This window comes from Gadus macrocephalus, chromosome 9 (assembly GCF_031168955.1).
Source record: "Gadus macrocephalus chromosome 9, ASM3116895v1".
NCBI classification, from domain to species: domain Eukaryota; kingdom Metazoa; phylum Chordata; class Actinopteri; order Gadiformes; family Gadidae; genus Gadus; species Gadus macrocephalus.
In genome coordinates this window covers 1,352,045-1,369,981 of record NC_082390.1, presented here as the reverse complement: position 1 = coordinate 1,369,981, position 17,937 = coordinate 1,352,045, and the positions used below count along the sequence as shown (strand labels likewise).

The 17,937-nt window shown below is 49.5% G+C and overlaps 1 protein-coding gene across 1 annotated transcript in view; it reads right to left on the bottom strand.

Annotated features, from left to right (window-relative positions):
• c2cd5 (C2 calcium dependent domain containing 5) overlaps window positions 1-17,364 on the bottom strand; it is a 29,936-nt gene extending 12,572 nt beyond the window's left edge. The window contains 14 exon segments of the mRNA XM_060060127.1: window positions 161-240; window positions 768-879; window positions 999-1,097; window positions 2,078-2,192; window positions 6,163-6,271; window positions 8,274-8,362; window positions 11,481-11,635; window positions 14,815-15,046; window positions 15,313-15,468; window positions 15,616-15,711; window positions 15,806-15,977; window positions 16,070-16,156; window positions 16,412-16,509; window positions 17,023-17,364. Of these exon segments, the coding sequence (XP_059916110.1) occupies window positions 161-240; window positions 768-879; window positions 999-1,097; window positions 2,078-2,192; window positions 6,163-6,271; window positions 8,274-8,362; window positions 11,481-11,635; window positions 14,815-15,046; window positions 15,313-15,468; window positions 15,616-15,711; window positions 15,806-15,977; window positions 16,070-16,156; window positions 16,412-16,501 (1,592 nt within the window). The 5' untranslated portion in view covers window positions 16,502-16,509; window positions 17,023-17,364.
• Between the last annotated feature and the right edge of the window lie 573 nt (window positions 17,365-17,937).

Here is a 17,937-nt window from a genome sequence, read left to right as displayed (position 1 = left end):
TATAAAATAAGATATTGAATCGTTTATGCAGTTATTGTTAGAACATTTTTGTAGTAAGAAGGAGGATTTGTCACCTTGGAATGGGTTGACAATAACTCAGCCGATGCACTGTTCTACCTACCTACTGACTAATGGAACATTTTACTGCTGGGAATCTCACCTAGCTTGTATGAGGCAGCCTTTACCGGACACGGCAGCTTCTGTTGGCAGGTCGATGGTGGTGAATAGAACATCAGGAACCTGGAACACAAAGGCTGGAGTTCAAACATGGGGAACCAGCCGACTGTAGGGTTAGGCTGATCTACCGTGTTCACCCGAATATAGAACAAGTTTTCCAGACTTATTTTTGATTAAAAAAATAAGCTTTTTGTGGACATAATCCTGTTTACTACAGAAAATAATTTTATTTGAAAATTCTAGTGATAATTCATTGATTCCTCAACACCATTGATTAAATATTTGGATTAATTTGTCTCAAAATGTAATCAATGAAGTGCAATGTGTCAATGAATGACTTCAGAAATGAATCAATGAATGAATGATAAGTTTAATGGTGTCACTGTTGTGAGGGGCTGCGGACAGCATTTACAAAACACCGTCACAAACTATTGTTTTGGCGCCCTCTAGTGTTCCCCCCTGCTTTCCCTGTTTTTCCATGATTTTCTCTATTTCGCAGATATAAGACGAGCCCCGATTTTTCAGAAGTATTTTTTAGCACAAAAACCTCATCTTATATTTGGGTGAATACGGTAACATGCGATCCAGACCTTCTGTCGTCTGCACTGGTAGCAGTAGGTCAGCTGGGCTGGGAAGGGCATGTTGAGCTCGTCATAGGGGATGTGGCAGAAGCCACAGCTAGGGGGCGACGGCTCGTCAAACCTGGCACACCCGGAGACAAAGACATAGCGTTAGCCACTGCTCCTGAACCCAATCTCTAAAAGATGTGAACATCATAGGTATGCTTTTTTAATAAAATGAAGCATTCAAGACAAATCCACCTGTGGTCACCGCTGCCGATGTCCAGACATCCCTCGCGCATGTAGCGAGGGTTCAATATGGCGGCCGTCCCTGCCGCGGAGAGGATGCACACCTCCTCGCTGGGAGAGCACAGTGACGACACAGAGAGAGAGAATCAACTAAACATTGATCAAATCTGTTATAAGCCGTTTCATATACATTATGCGTCAAGTAGGCCGTCATACTACGGCCCGGGAATGTGCAGTATTGCCTGTCTCAAGTCCAAACAAGGACGCTGCTAGGTCTTGAAGGAATGCTGTTCATGTGTTCATGTGTTCATGGCGTGTGTCTGCGTGGGTGTGTTGGTGTGTGTCTGTGTTCATGTGTTGTGTGTGTGTCTGCGTGGGTGTGTTGGTGTGTGTCTGTGTTCATGTGTTGGTGTGTGTGTCTGCGTGGGTGTGTTGGTGTGTGTCTGTGTTCATGTGTTGGTGTGTGTCTGTGTTCATGTGTTGGTGTGTGTGTCTGCGTGGGTGTGTTGGTGTGTTGGTGTGTTGGTGTGTTGGTGTGTGTGTCTGCGTGGGTGTGTTGGTGTGTTGGTGTGTGTATCTGCGTGGGTGTGTTGGTGTGTTGGTGTGTGTGTCTGCGTGGGTGTGTTGGTGTGTTGGTGTGTGTGTCTGCGTGGGTGTGTTGGTGTGTTGGTGTGTTGGTGTGTTGGTGTGTGTGTATCTGTGTTGGTGTGTTGGTGTGTTGGTGGCGTGTGTCTGCGTGGGTGTGTTGGTGTGTTGGTGTGTGTATCTGCGTGGGTGTGTTGGTGTGTTGGTGTGTTGGTGTGTGTGTCTGCGTGGGTGTGTGTCTGCGTGGGTGTGTTGGTGTGTTGGTGTGTTGGTGTGTGTCTGCGTGGGTGTGTTGGTGTGTTGGTGTGTTGGTGTGTGTGTCTGCGTGGGTGTGTTGGTGTGTTGGTGTGTGTGTCTGCGTGGGTGTGTTGGTGTGTTGGTGTGTGTGTCTGTGTTGGTGTGTTGGTGTGTTGGTGGCGTGTGTCTGCGTGGGTGTGTTGGTGTGTGTGTCTGCGTGGGTGTGTGTCTGCGTGGGTGTGCGTCTGCGTGGGTGTGCGAGTGCCCACCAGATGCTGGTACTCTCGCTATAGCCCACCACGGCGTGGCAGCCCAGCGCTTTGGCGTGGGACTTGATCTCCTGGCGGATCTCTTCCCACCAGGCGTCCCGGGTCTCCGGTTCATCTGCAACACACGTGGGAGCCCGTCACACACACACACACCACATCACAGCCGGGTCCATCGCGTCACAACCGCTGGCTCATTGAGCCAACTTAAACACACGCAACTCCAGACCCACAACCGTGATAGCAGCCATGATCGAAGCATAGTCGAGTCTGATTCGGTTACTATACAAAAATAAAAGTTTTGCAATCAGTTGGCATAAAAAAGGGGGAATTTCATACTTCATCAGGCTGCCTTCACCCACCAGGAGATAAAATAAACGTTGAGGTTTGCTGATGATTCACGTCAGAGCAAGCCGAAAACGACTTAACATACTATTAGTCAAATATCGTGATGTAAAACATGATTAAAGACGACAGTGAGGATAGTGATGACGAGGATGATGAAGAAGGCAAGGGTTGGGTACGTTTTTTGGTCAGTGTTAGCCCTGACACCTTGAATGTACATTATACTAAACCCAAATTCTATAGCCTCTTTTCAACGCTGTATCTTGGCTTGGGCTGCAGTCTTGTTGGCCATGTAAAACGCCTACACTTTAATTAGGTCAGATGGTCTTTTTATCTTTACTACTCTACCACTTGGATAGGCAAAACAACATCGACAGTACCTCCAGGATTTGTCATGGAATTCAGTTATACGGGCTGCAAGTAAGATTTGAGAGTAGTCATGAGGTAGAAAGGGGAAGAAGATAGCGAGACTTGATTTAAGATAAAAAATAAGCGAAAAAAGCAACCCCATAAAAGCCCTCTCCACCCCTACATTTCTCCATTATTGAGAAGTGTTGCCATCCTGCCCCTGTAGGGGAGCTGTGATAACTCCGGAGAGAGAGAGACACACAGGAACACCAATCAAAGAGGTTGGTCAGTCTAAAATCGTAATTGTCTTAAATCTTACCTACAGCACCTTTAGCAGTCTTAAGTTCAAAGTCGTACATCTAAAATCGTATATTAAGATGCCCTTTTACATGGAATCTTCATCATATTTATGAACAATAAAGGGAGGCAGCAGGACATGGGTGTGTATCAATAGTCGCAGGATGCTTTGGCTCCAAGCACTGAATGGGTTTGTAGTTATTTTAACTCCAGGGTCTGGGTGAGGCTGAACTCCCCCTGGGTGGGAGTAAGGAGGAGAAGACGGGGGGGTGAGCTGCATTCAGAGTATTGACCTACACCCCATGACCACCTGGGAAGGCCACATGCTGATGGAGCACCCCCCCCCCCCCCAAAGACCCCCAGGGAGGGAAACCACAGGGGGAACGAGCGGAAGGCGATCAGCTGAGGAGAGATGGTGTGACGATGGAGGATTGCCAAGCTTTAAGAACACACGGGGGGGGGGGGTGTTTACAAAAAACAAAAAACAAACAGCAAATCACACCGGCACACGTGCACACTCTTGGTCACGTGCACTCTCACGGAAAGATTAGGGCCATATTCATTGAAAGAGTCCAGGGAGCTTGGTTTAGTAGTTTCAGAGTTAGCATCGTGGTGGAGCTACGATGCCCTTTTCTTTTCTTTTTTTAAGGGCTGCATTTCAATGTGTCATTACCCTCAACTAGTCCATTCTCTCCATCATTCATCCACCGTCCGTCCATCCGTCCACCACCACCACCAATGCTGCGCTCCCTCTCAGCATGAATACGGCCCTGGAGCCAGTGGTGCACTCTCTGGTGGGGGGGTCAAACCTCCGCTGGACCAAACTGGCTCTGGTCTAGGCAGGTTGGACCTCCTCATACAGCTGGGGAAGGGGTGGTGGTACTGTGGTACTGTGGTACTGGGGGGGGGGGGGGGTGCAACATAGTGCATGCTCAACTCGGCCCAGCACACACACACACACACACACACACACTAGGGAGAGTGGCAGCTCACTGAATCATATTAGTCTCAAACTGAACAGCCAACCTCTCAAACTACCCCCACTCATATCAGCGTTAGGTCTGTGCACAGCAGAGGTTCATTTGTACGGCCAGGGCAATAGAGTGACTACTATTTCGGTTGAATACTGACAAAGTAGGATATATATATCTTGTTGCCCTCTGCCATAACATAACAAAGTGTGAGATAGGACACTGTGTATGTCCACGTTAGGTATGGCAGCACTTCCCATGTATTTGGGTCTACTCTCAAGTGCACCCCTCTGCTTCACTGAGCTGCCATTGGTGTGATGGAGGGGAGCAGTAGATGGGGGGGGGGGGGGGGGGGGTAGGAGTACCTGCAGTGACACTATTCCAGTCTAGCAGTTTGTAAGGGCGCGGGTTACCCAAAGCTGGGCCCGAACACACCATTAGTACACGGGACAGAGAGCAAAAGAAGAAGAAGAAAACAAACAAGCTCAACACAGCAAGACGACAGCAACACGCACGCACACACACACACACACACACACACACACACACACACACACACACACACACACACACACACACACACACACACACACACACACACACACACACACACACACACACACACACACACACACACACACACACACACACACACACAGTAGTAGAGGGAAGAGGTTGCATGCAGCAGCAGGACATTCACAGCTTAGCAACTGTACACAGCAGCACATTGAGTGGTTTAACGGCACCAGGGTCATGTGTGAATGGAGCCGGTATCGAAATGCCCGCAAATCAATTCCAACCAATATCCCTGCAACAGAAACCAGGCTCCGGCCTCATGGCCTCATTCACATGTACGGATCTTTGTGTTCCGACAATGCAGCCACATGCATGCATCTTAAGTTACAAACAATGGAAGAAGCTGGTGACCTGACATATGATGTGTGTGGGGAAAGAAAGAGTTGCAGAACTCATTGTGTTTTCGAATACAAAGCTTGATTAGTCTTTTTTGAGGAAGTGTGTGATTAAATCCTCTGTGATTCGAAAACTTAAATCAAGCAACAGCATTCAGAAAGAAAAGGGGTCTACCATATTCCATCAACAAAAATTTAACATATTAACTCTAAAACCTACTGTCTAATTAAGCAATAGGACAGTATTTTAACATGTCTAGTTTTAAACAGCAAGTACAATGGAACAAGTGTATAAAAAAATAAAAGGCACACAAAATGTGAATAACAGGACACCATTCAGAGATCAGGGGACGTGACTTGAGCAAACACGGCCACACCTTGACAGACGTTAGGCCGGCCCACAGTGCTTGAAGCCACATAGAACCAGGCAGCACAAGCAGCAGCCGGACCCAGGGTCATGCAACACACACACACACACACACACACACACACACACACACACACACACACACACACGTTTGTCAAGTCAATCGTGAAGTGAAAGCTCCACCCCATTTGGAAAGAAGAGGATTTAAATAAACATACAATCCCAGGTCTGGGACTTAGTCACGTGACTCAAAATCAAAGTTGATTGCAAAATACTTGTTGATGGCACACGCAGAAACAAAAAAAATCGAAGTAAGAAGTCTGACCTATAATACTCTTGACAGTGCTGATCTGCTTCTATTGGTGTGTCCTACAGACAATTAAGTATGCTGAAAATAACCTTGTTCATTCCCATGTTGATAACTACAAAAGATACTTATGGCGGTCATAGTTAAAAGTACATTTGGTCAGAAGTTTGTAGAAAAGTATTTTTTAACCTTCTTTTGTCTTCTGAATGGTAAGTGAAAACGGCAAAATTATTGTAAAAGTATGGTAAAAACCAAGTATGGCTGGCTTGATGTGCATTGTAGTCATTTGAGAGCTTATGTTGTTGTTTCACCAGGGGGTTGTTTTATTACAGATTGTAGGTTATATTTCCATTGTCCAGCAAAATGAGAGGTTAATTATTCACTAGGTAGAGCTTTTACCTGGCTGGTCAGCGATTCACCTCACCACACAAGTTATATTATGTAGCATCTACATAATCCTTTAAAAAGAGATCATGAAGATACTAGCGCCTTAATACATGTTCCACACACACAGACACGCGGGATGTGTGGGTAAGACCTACCAGGGTTGTGAATGCGGTCCAGGAGTTTGACCGAGCGCGCACTGACCACTCCCCCAACGTGCACCAGGAAGCCGGGCGGAAAGCAGGTCAGGGTGAAGAAGGGGAACTCCTGCGAAGGCAAGGCAGCCACAATCAGGACAGGCTCACAAGGGGCCACTACCACAGCGGCAGCAGCAGCCTGGTGGGCAGGGCCCTGGAGCTCACCGCGGAACCCACCCGCATTTCTAATGACTACAAAGTGAAACATTACATTATATAAACAATATGGTCAAATAGAACTCTGATTCTACTTGCAAATGACTCAAAACGGTATTCCTGTGCTACATAAACCACAACCGGCGCAGAACCCAGAATGCACTTGGCCACATATTTAGGAAAGAACCGTCATGCATCAAAAGGTTGGGTGTGTCCCCCATGCAGTCCAAAGGCCCTACCTCCACTCTGTTCCATCAGACCTGTGGTCCAATGGAACAGAGTCATCACAAAGGACTAGACAGCATTGTCCCTAGATCTGAAAGGACTGGATTACAATGGAGGAGGATTCTCAGGGCTGTACATTGGGCTGTGTATCCATACTGCCTATCAGATCCAATCCTTTCCCATCTAAATGAATGCCCTACTTTAGGTTCAGTGTACCATGTGACGGGGCAGTAAACAAGTCCTGCTGCAAACAAATGGGGGTGTGCACGCCATGCCGTCTGTCTGTGACCGTCTGTCTGTGACCGTCTGTCTGTTGAGCCATCTTACGGTTTGTGAACGGCAAGATAAGATCCATGCAATCCTGGAAGCCCTCCAACCCGCCAACACCTAATCTGCTTCCAGGCAGCAGATTAATGCTTCGGTACACGGCAGTGTACAATGCAGAGCTATTGGGACTTCATGTTCTGTCATGCAAGAGTATGGAAGGAATGACCTGCTGTGACCAGATAGAAGGAGGACCTGCCCGGCCTCCTTCTTCCTTAGTGGTTGGTGGGTAGCAGCTCCTCTTTCATTGGTTCCGCACAGGCGACCAAATCGCAGGAGATTTAAAGGAGAAGGCTGACGTGATTCTATAGTTCTCGTAATAAATCACAAGCTACCAGAAGCCACAATGCTTTTCCCTGCCAACTCTCCGGCACGCTCGTCTTCAAGTCGGTACACAGACCGAATGCCTGCGAGCTGGAGAAAAGCATTGTCTCTTTCGATGTTTCCCCTTGTGGATTCCGGCACCTCGTTAGCAATGGCAGCATAAAATAAAGTCAGCCTTGTAGCCTTTAACAGAGGGGGGGGGGCAAAACGAAAGAAGAAAGAAAACAGAAACACACAAAGGCCTCCGTCCCAAGCTGAAGGGGACACCATCTCCCAGCCATGCCCTGACCGAGCTCTGTGGATCTGGGGCGAGCTGGGCACTGAGCCACCCGGCACGGCACGCCGGGTGGCTCCAGCCCATCCTGCTCTCTCAGATCCACAGAGAGGGAGAGGTGGAGGAGGGGGTGGGGGTGGCGAGATGACTCAGTTAGGTGGAGGGGAGGGCGTCCCGTGGCGACGGGCTGTTAAGGCGGTGGAGAGGGGGGCAGATGGGGTAAAGTGAGGCACACAGCGGGGCGACAGTGTGCGTGCGTTGAGTGTTTGAAGGAACATACCCGGGCGTTTAACAATAAAGCAGAGGAGGAGGCGGCCTGAGAAGCAGGGGGGGGCAGGGGGGGGGGGCAGAGAGAGGGGGGGGGGGGGGGCTGTTATTCTCCCTGGCGACACCGCTGTGACTGCACAGCTCACGTACAGCAGCCAGAGGTCGCAGTGAGGAGCACTGAGCCAGCATGGCTGACAGAGTGTGTGTGTGAATAGGGGTTCAGCGTGAGCTAGAGCTGGTCAATATCAATGTAGAGATGTTATCAATGTCATGACACAACTTATTCTATTGTTCTATTCTATTGATCGAGACAAATCCTCAATAGAAACCAAAAGTATTGGGGCAAACATATATTGACAGATCAATGTAGAATAGTGTGTGTGTGTGTGTGTGTGTGTGTGTGTGTGTGTGTGTGTGTGTGTGTGTGTGTGTGTGTGTGTGTGTGTGTGTGTGTGTGTGTGTGTGTGTGTGTGTGTGTGTGTGTGTGTGTGTGTGTGTGTACCCTCTGCTCCAGGGCCGTCTGCGTCTGCTGTCTCAGGAGCATCTTCAGAGGTCCCGCCTCCTTGCCCACGCTGCCGCCGCTGCCCATACCTGGTAGAGAACAGAGTCCCGCCCCCCCCTGTCACTCACACTCACACACAGGACAAGATAGGCAGTCTTAGGCCCAATCCCATTTCTACCCCTTACCCCTCCCCCTTGTTTTGAAGGGGTAAGGGGAAGGGGTAAGGGGTAGAAATGGGATTGGGCCTTAACCAGTCATGCACAGTGTAGTCAACATCCTGCTTCCTTCATAAACACCGGCCGTCATATGCCTTTCAGTGAGCTGTAGCTCAGACAGGGAGGTGTAGTCACAGGACCGGTTGGCAGTTCCGACCTGAAAGTCGACTTATTTAACAGCACCTGAACCGACCGGGACTTAGTTCCGTCGATGTAACACGATTCTGTTGGAAACACTTTGGCACTGATCCTACGTTTACACCTCGAGGTGCGCTGGGATACCTGCCCCCTCTACGTCACAGCGACGCTAGTCCTGTTCAGACCTGAACGTAATGACTGAAAGACTCGCATGACTGACGAATCCATCACACCACGTGCTTTCATGGGGTCTCCTAGGTGGAGCCGGTGGTCTGGGGGAGAGGACAGTCCGTGGCTGGGGGGGGGGGGGGCTCATTGAGGTGGTTTGGGTGCACAGCAGTCCTACTATACCAGAGGCTGCTGCCGGCAGCAGGCCTTCACTGAAGGACACGCTCTTCCTCAGAGGGGAGGAGTCTGATTGGAGGGCACAGTGAGGGGGCGGGGTGTCGACTCTGGGGGCTGAGGCATGCCTGCAGCCCATTGGCCGAGGGCCAGGGAGGGGCAGGGAGTCTGTGGAGAGGGCCGGGGAGCTGGGACACAGGAAGATCCCAGGCCTGCGTCTCATTGGCTGGGGCTTCTCTGTCCAGCAGAAACAGACGGCGGGGAGGACAGAAGACGAGAGGGACGCCACAGGAACACAAAGACAAAGACACAGCAAGGAGGAAGGGGGGGGGAAACAGCAACAGATAAGCATGAGAAGAAGAAATGATGAGAAATACAATGGATGATGGCAAGACCTAACCTCTAAGAAAGAAAGAAAGACAGAGACAGAGACAAAGACAGAGACAGAAAGAAAGAAAGCTCAGAGAGTATGCATGTTTCAACTTAAAGGTCCCATGGCATGCCACCAGCTGTGAGGTTGATAAACCTTACAAGCCATTTTTTAAATCTGCCCCCTATGACATCACAAGTGGGCGTGTCCACCTAGATGCGTGCTGGGTAAATCAGTCTACCAGCCTACCCAGTGGACTGTAGCAAACGTTGCTCATCTATCCGTCACACATCTAGGTGGACACGCCCACTTGTGATGTCATAAGGGGAAGATTTTCAGCTTGTAACGGCTAATCACACTCACACCTGGTGGCATGTCATAGGACCTTTAAACCAATGCAATGGTCCAACTTAAGCTCAGATTGCTGCTCAACACCTTCTACCCGAGCAGGAAGTGCCTATTCTTGCAATCGGCTGGCATTGTGATCGCTTGGAAACAAACGCCATGCATACCCAGCCAAGACCTTCCGGGCTCAGGGACAATTGTCCCTAAAGTGGAGTACGGGAAATACTTATCTATTGAGGAAGTGTTACACTAGATGGAGAGAACAGATGGGGACCAACGAAGGAAAGCAGGGTGAAACAGGAGAAGGGGAGATGCCTAAGAGAGCACCAGAGAGGAGAAAGGGTAGCTAGAGGGTCACAAAGGGTGGCATCAGGGGCGGGGGGGGATTCGGACTGCTAGGCTCTTCCCTTCTGGTCAACATACCAGAGCTGTACAGGGCTTTTTGATGCGTGTGTGGGTCAAAGACTTGGAATTCCTCCTTGTTGTAGGCGAGGTTTGATAAGAGCTCACCTGTGGACCGAGTGACTCACTTTGAGGCACCTCAAGCCTGAGATGAACCAATAAGGCTAAGCCATCTCATAGGCGCCTCTTTCAGAATGGAAGATGGACTTTGAGACCTGTGACTCTTTGCCCTACACAATGTAGGCCATATACTACCAACGAAGAAGGGTCCTCAGCCAGTTGGACACACACACACACACACACACACACACACACACACACACACACACACACACACACACACACACACACACACACACACACACACACACACACACACACGCTTTGTTGGCAGTATATCGGCCCCATTGAGACAACTTGTCTCTGCACAAGGACATCCATATATGCATACGGTTACACTAGTTTAGTCTGAGGCAGACCAGCCCATGGAGAATGAGGGGGGGGGGGGGGATACAGCTCCACACAACTACAACTGGAACTTAAGAGACACACATACAGAAAGGCAACATAAAAAAAACACAGAACAAATAATGGAACATACAGAAATCATAATCATAGAAACCACAACCGTAGGGTAGCACCAAGGTGGGGTCGGGGGGGGGGGGGGGTGGTGGGGGTGGGGGGGGGGGGGGGGGTCGGTGGTGTAGGGCAGGTGGAGAGGGTGGGGGTGGGGGGGGGTCGGTGGTGTAGGGCAGGTGGAGAGGGTGGGGGGGGGGGGGGGGTGGTGTAGGGCAGGTGGAGAGGGTGGGGGGGGGGGGGGGGTGGTGTAGGGCAGGTGGAGAGGGTGGGGGGGGGGGGGGGGGGGTCGGTGGTGTAGGGCAGGTGGAGAGGGTGGGGGGGGGGGGGGGGGGTCGGTGGTGTAGGGCAGGTGGAGAGGGTGGGGGGGGGGGGGGGGGGTGGTGTAGGGCAGGTGGAGAGGGTGGGGGGGGGGGGGGGGGTGGTGTAGGGCAGGTGGAGAGGGTGGGGGGGTGGGGGGGGGGGGGTCGGTGGAGAGGGTGGGGGGTGGGGGGGGGGGTGGGGGTCGGTGGTGTAGGGCAGGTGGAGAGGGTGGGGGGGGGGGGTGGGGGGGGGGGGGGGGGTGTAGGGCAGGTGGAGAGGGTGGGGGGGGGGGGGGGGGTGTAGGGCAGGTGGAGAGGGTGGGGGGGGGGGGGGGTCGGTGGTGTAGGGCAGGTGGAGAGGGTGAGGGGGGGGTGGGGGGGGGGGGGGTCGGTGGTGTAGGGCAGGTGGAGAGGGTGAGGGTGAGGGTGAGGGGGGGGTGGGGGGGGGGGGGGGGTCGGTGGTGTAGGGCAGGTGGAGAGGGTGAGGGTGAGGGGGGGGTGGGGGGTGGGGTCTTACCCATCTTGGGCGTCAGACTGAGGTCAGTGTCAGATGAGGAGGACTGCCGACTGCAGGGCTTGGAGGAGGAGGAGGGGGGAGGAGAGGAGGAGGGGGGCACTCGAAGGGGAGTCAGGGGGCCGAGGGCCGTGGGCGGGTCCTCACTGAACACAGGCCTGCCAGGAGAACACCACACACACACACACACACACACACGTACACACACACGGCCGTCACCACCCCCCTCAGTGCTTGTGTGAGCCCTGTGTCTGTGGTGTCCGTGGGGAGGGGGGGGGGGGGGGGTACAGTCATGTGTGGAGGATGTTTTCTTTTGGGTTCACTGTTCAGGTGTTTGAGGTGCTACTGATGGCTGGATGGTCAAACACAAAAGCAAGCAAATTAAAAGCAAGTTAAATGGTAAAAAAAACAACAACAACAACAACAACAACAACCAAAAAAAAACAAAGACAACAAAAGTCAACCACACCAAACCAAAAACACGGGAGCAACACGGGAGAACACAGAAGACAACACCTTAGAGGAGGAGGGGGGGGGGGGGCGCAGTGTCAGAGCCTATTGCACCTGGAGGTATCAGGCACCATCCCTGGCCCTCAAACCACCTCTCTGGCCCTCATTCCTGCCCGGGGCCCTCCTACACACAGCGCAGCACTATGGACCTCTGGATGTCCAGACTGCCACATGGGCCGGTTCCAGTCCACACAAGAGTTCAGGGCGGTTGGCCCGGTCTGGGTATGAGGGCTTTGGTGGCTTCCTGGGGCTTCAGTGGAGGAAGACGGCCGGAGGCCCGAGACCCAAGCAGAGGGTTGTGATCAAGAGTCAACGGCGAATGGGCCCTGTACTGAAGACCTGCCTTCTTTAAGGTCATGACCATCAAATGGTGTAACCCTTCTTCTACTCTGCGTCATACGTCGTACATCCTACAACCCCCCCACCCGCCTAGTCCACAAGGGCCCCTGGCTGCCAGTGCATACCAGCGAAGATGAGGGTGGGGACAGAGACAGAGAAGTTCTGGGACAGCCTCTGGGCGCTGCAGGTTGAGTGCACTGGACTGTTGTGGGTGGAGCGACATCCATGGGCCAGGGGGGACCTGGACCAATCAGTGCACAGGAAGGAAGAGGGAGGAGCAAGAGGAACACGCAGAGCAGTAGAGACAGAGAGACAGAGAGACAGAGAGACAGACAGACAGGCAGATAGAGAGAGAGAGAGAGACAGAGAGACAGAGAGACAGAGAGACAGAGAGACAGAGAGACAGAGAGACAGAGACAGACAGGCAGATAGAGAGAGAGACAGGGGGGATAGAGAGAGACAGACAGGCAGATACAGAGCACAACATTGCAACAAATACAAAGAGAAGAAAAAAAAAGAAAACAGCCAGGAGAAAAATCTCTTACTGTACTTTCTTTCTACGGTGCATTATATTGTTGAAAAAAAAGAGTCAAGTTAGTTAACCTGTTTTACAGGAATTCACTCGAGCTCAATGCGGACAAAAAAAGCAGTTGTCAGGCACACATGCAGTGGATATTGCATCCCTTTATCTTGCAACCTTTATTACCAGAACTAACAATGAAATACACATTTGATCAAAGGGCCTATTAGGGTGGTTGAGAATAATCAATTATTTGTTCATATTTTAACATTTTAACATACAGTAGTAGTCTATGCTATCCATTAACGGTTTCTAAATGATAGAAGCCTGTCCCAAAGACAGGTCGGTATTGATGATCAAAGCAAACAGTCGGTCTACTAGGCTGAACTTAACAGCTGTAACTATGTTCATAGAAGAATAATACTTCTAATCATATTAAATATCCAAAGCCTAAAATAAATGTTCAAGCCTAAAACACGGAATCCTATAAGGAAAGACCCAAATTATTGCTTAAAAGTCTGTTTTGAAAATATTTAGTCACGGTACATTTGCGGTCTTTGTGCTTTGTTCAATACCGGTAGTTTAAAACAATGTGATTCTAGTTCTTGTTTGTGTAGCGCTAAAATATGAGGAAATATATAGTCTGGCAAAACTACAATACCCAAGCTGGAGGGGGAAGAAAGGAAAGTAACTGAGCAAAGGAGTCAGAAGAGGAAGATAGATATTTGCTCCGAGAGGAAATTCAACGAACCTACAACCTTTTCAGGTGAAATAAATAAATTGCTAACATGGACAATGTTGCAACCACAATATACTATTATAAGCAGCTTCAGCCACTCCAAATATGAAGCAGGTAAGATTAGGTAAGGCAATGCCGCCTCAAAGATCCTTCCTGACTGTGTTGGCAGACCCGAATAATTGATTATTGGGGACGGATCGGAGAATTGGGCTAATGTTAGCAACCACATGGCTAGCAGTAGCAAGGAAAGCAGCTTACTGCATTGCAGCGAGTGCTAGCCCATAACAGACTGGCAATTCAATTAAAACAGCGTGCATCCTCTCCAAGTAACATCACGGTATGAATGTATTCAATGTCATCCGAATAATTGATTATTAGCTCATAATAATCAATCAATCATATTATTCAAACATGAAAAATATGATATTTTGCACATCTCTAGTGGCTATTGAGTGCAAGTTTTGATTAAGAGCCACACCAAGAGAAAGCATGTAAAATGGTGACCAATCAAGAGTCCCTTTTTGAAACCTGGCATCTTGGTCAAAGGTTTACTTTTGTATATTCTACAAATGCACACCGAGAGGAATGACTGCGACCGAGCAACCAAATGCAATGATTCACTTCGCTGACCAGGACAGCGCATCAACCCACTTAATGCATGGAGGAAGACGGGCTTTTGGATGAGGTATGCTGTCGGCAGCCAGCCTACAAGCTATGCTAACATGTGCAACCACTGTCGTACCAGACATACGTCTTAGGCGCACGCATTTCGGATGCATTGGTGAATTAACAGGCGGACATGGCATTAGCATGTGGGATGCATGCGTGTTTGCACGGCACACTCCTTTCGGTGACAGAATGCTTGAAAGAGTCTTGGATGCGATCACTGGAGTCATTTGGTTGTCTGGTCAACATTGGACCACGTCTCCCCGCCAGGGCTTAATAAGGTCCCAGACTGGGTACCGTACAGAGCACAGTCACATGCAGCAGATGGGTGGAGTTCCATGCAAAAGCATTTGGAATGCAGACAACAAGCGAGGCTTGGGATTGGCTATATGCGTCTGAGGATATGATGTACAGTGGTGATCAAAGCATGTCTCACACACACACACACACACACACACACACACACACACACACACACACACACACACACACACACACACACACACACACACACACACACACACACACACACACACACACACACACACACACACACTACTCACTCCTTGCTGTCCTTGGACGGGGAGTTGCAGGCGTTGGAGGCCGGGGCGGTGTTGGGGTGCGTGTGTGCGTTGGCGTTGGCCCCGGCGCTGAGTTTGTCCAGCGTGCAGGCAGTGCCGATCGCCCGGACCACGATGCCGGACTCGCCCTCCAGGTCGAAGCACTGCAGGTAGCCCACCACGGCGTTCCCGCCCATCTCCAATACCTTCAGCCCGATCTTCCTCTGGAGCTCCCCTAGAGGCCGCGAGAGACAACCAGACGGTCGCGAGATGTCAACTACGACTGTACTATACCAGGGATCGAAAACGTACACCATACAAATCAACAGACGAGTTGTCCTAAATACAGAAAAAAAAAAATACATAATACAACGTAAACAAAATAGGAAAATGACAAACTTTCCAAATATTCAATAAAAAAAAAAAGCAGTTCTGAAGTACTGCCTCGTTTCACAATGCAGGGGGAAATCAGTGTTCAGAAATGGTTGACATTTGCTCTACCAGACATGAGGGAAATGAGCCTCTGGCGGGCTTCATTGGAGGCTCTGGGGGTCCTGATGCGGTCGATCCACTGGTACTCTGGGTCTTCGTTCACCACCAGCTCTTCCACAAACCCATGGACCATGGCAGCTCGATAGCACAGCGGAATAGATGTAGCTGTTATGCAGAGAGCACACGATCGCCACAACAATGTCAGGTCCATTGATTAACACAAGGGTCAAACTCCTATTCCTGCACCAGATTTCATTGCTCTACCACGACGACAGACACAGACACAGACAGACAGACAGACAGATAACTCACTGCAGAAGAATTTGACCCCACACGAGGACTGTCTGAAGCGGTTCAAGTCGTTGAAAAGATCCACTTTGACGAGAACGTTGATCTCTCCTCGGATACCTGGAGGAAGAGTGAACGGCTGTGAGCAGTCATGAACACATTCACACATTTCAGAACCATGAGGATCATGAGGATGATGATGATGATGATCTACCATGGATTGTGTCGTAGATTGGGAACCAGCCAGAGATGACGGAGGCTGCCTCGCTGCATAGCAAGGGGTCGATGTCGATGTACACTTTCCCTATGGCGTCGTTAGCACTGTATGTATCGTGGTCCAGGACTGTGATCTGCAGTGGCTCATCCTGCAGGTCCTCATCATCAACCTGCAGGGGAGAGAGGAAGAGGATTACTTAGTGGGAGTGGATTCATTCACCGAATTAATTTCATGGGTCCAACGTTTTCAAATGCTCCAAACCTCAAATTTGAACCATTCTGAGTTCCACTGTGGGTTTAGACACTTGGGATAGACATCCGTTTTAAAAGTTGTGTTACCGAACTTGACCTGCAAGACATATGGCACATGCGTTACAGAGTTAATCAGCATATTGAATTAGAAAAACAATTGTATTGATATTTCACAGTATCTTCATACATAATCAATATGAAATGTCAATTAAATAACAAGAATATACCAATATCGACCCAATTTCTTTTTTTAAAAAACAAACAAACGATGCTATCATTGGTATTGGGTCCTTAATATAAACAGTGTAGGGTGTTTGGCAAACTGCTACCATTATTGATGATCTTAACCCACCTCCACAAATGCATCGGTAAGGTCACTGGCTCGGTCCATTACGGGCAAGTGGCGCCCCGCAACAATTTTGGCTTTCAACTTCCCCGGCATGATTGCGTCTATACAAAATAAAACAAATGTATTGATCATATGGACACAGACAACCCTGTGTTTAGGACTGACAGAGGCACAATTACCAAAGTGAATGTTAACAGCCCAGCGAACTTGACAACAATAACATATGTTGATGACAATCAAGAGCTGTCATTCTCTCAGTCCAGTGATTCATAGAGCAGGCTCTATGAGATGCTAGCTAGCTGTAAGCTTTAGTTTGTTCTAGATATTTTTGCAAGTTTGATTTAGATCTTTTTCCCCACCTCTCCTCAATGAAGCTAACCATAATACCAGACCGCCCGTTATCTTTGCTGGCAATGACATTCAGCGTTCACAACGTCTGGCCGTGATCGGATAATTGGGCTAATGTTAGCAACCACATGGCTAGCAGTAGCAAGGAAAGCAGCTTACTGCATTGCAGCGAGTGCTAGCCCATAACAGACTGGCAATTCAATTAAAACAGCGGGCATCCTCTCCAAGTAACATCACGGTATGAATGTATTCAATGTCATCCTTACCAATGTCTCAATGTCGAAAGATATCTACCAGACCAGCAGGCTTGTTTATGAAAGTGATGACAGCCCGCCAGACTGACCTCCGCGTCGCTTCCATAACATGGGACGATTTGCTTCAAAAGACCACCAAAGACACGTTATGATCCAAGAATCTCTACGGAACTAATGGCGTGCTACTTTACACCATGGTGTTTCGATACCTGCACATGACAGGTATTAAACGTTGACTGTATTTATTCATCTTAAACACGTCCCGTTTGATCCCTGCCTACTAGATAGGCTCGTCAGCGGTAGGCGGGCTAGCTGTGGCTGCGGCTCAAGGTAAATGGATTTCCCGGTGTGCAGTGTGGTCGGTTGGTCGGGACATGCGCAGTGTGCCTGAAGTTCAGGAGGCACCAGTGAAGAATGATGTTCTGCTTTTCACTCTGGTTTTAATCGAGGAACACACACACACACACACACACACACACACACACACACACACACACACACACACACACACACACACACACACACACACACACACACACACACACACACACCTTCTACTGTGATATAATATTTATCTGATGGGCATGAAGTGTGGAAGTGAACATGAGCCCATTTTATCTGCAAATAAACTGCCAATGTATATCCCTAGGCTACTGCAGTGATATTTCCTTATCCTTACAGTAGTAGTGTACTTATATACTTATGACATGACAGTAGCCAGGGCCCAGAGCTCTTCTCAGTGGCTACAGACTTGAATCTAGGGTTGAAGCGGAATGAAGATAGAATGCAGAAGTATTTCTTTGATTATTTTAACTTGAAGAAATTCCTAAGGAAGGAAGGCACCAGTATGTGTGGAAAGTCAAGTGAAGGACTTGAGTGAAACCTCAGCTGGAAACAGCACTACTATACCTTGCTTTAACATGCCCT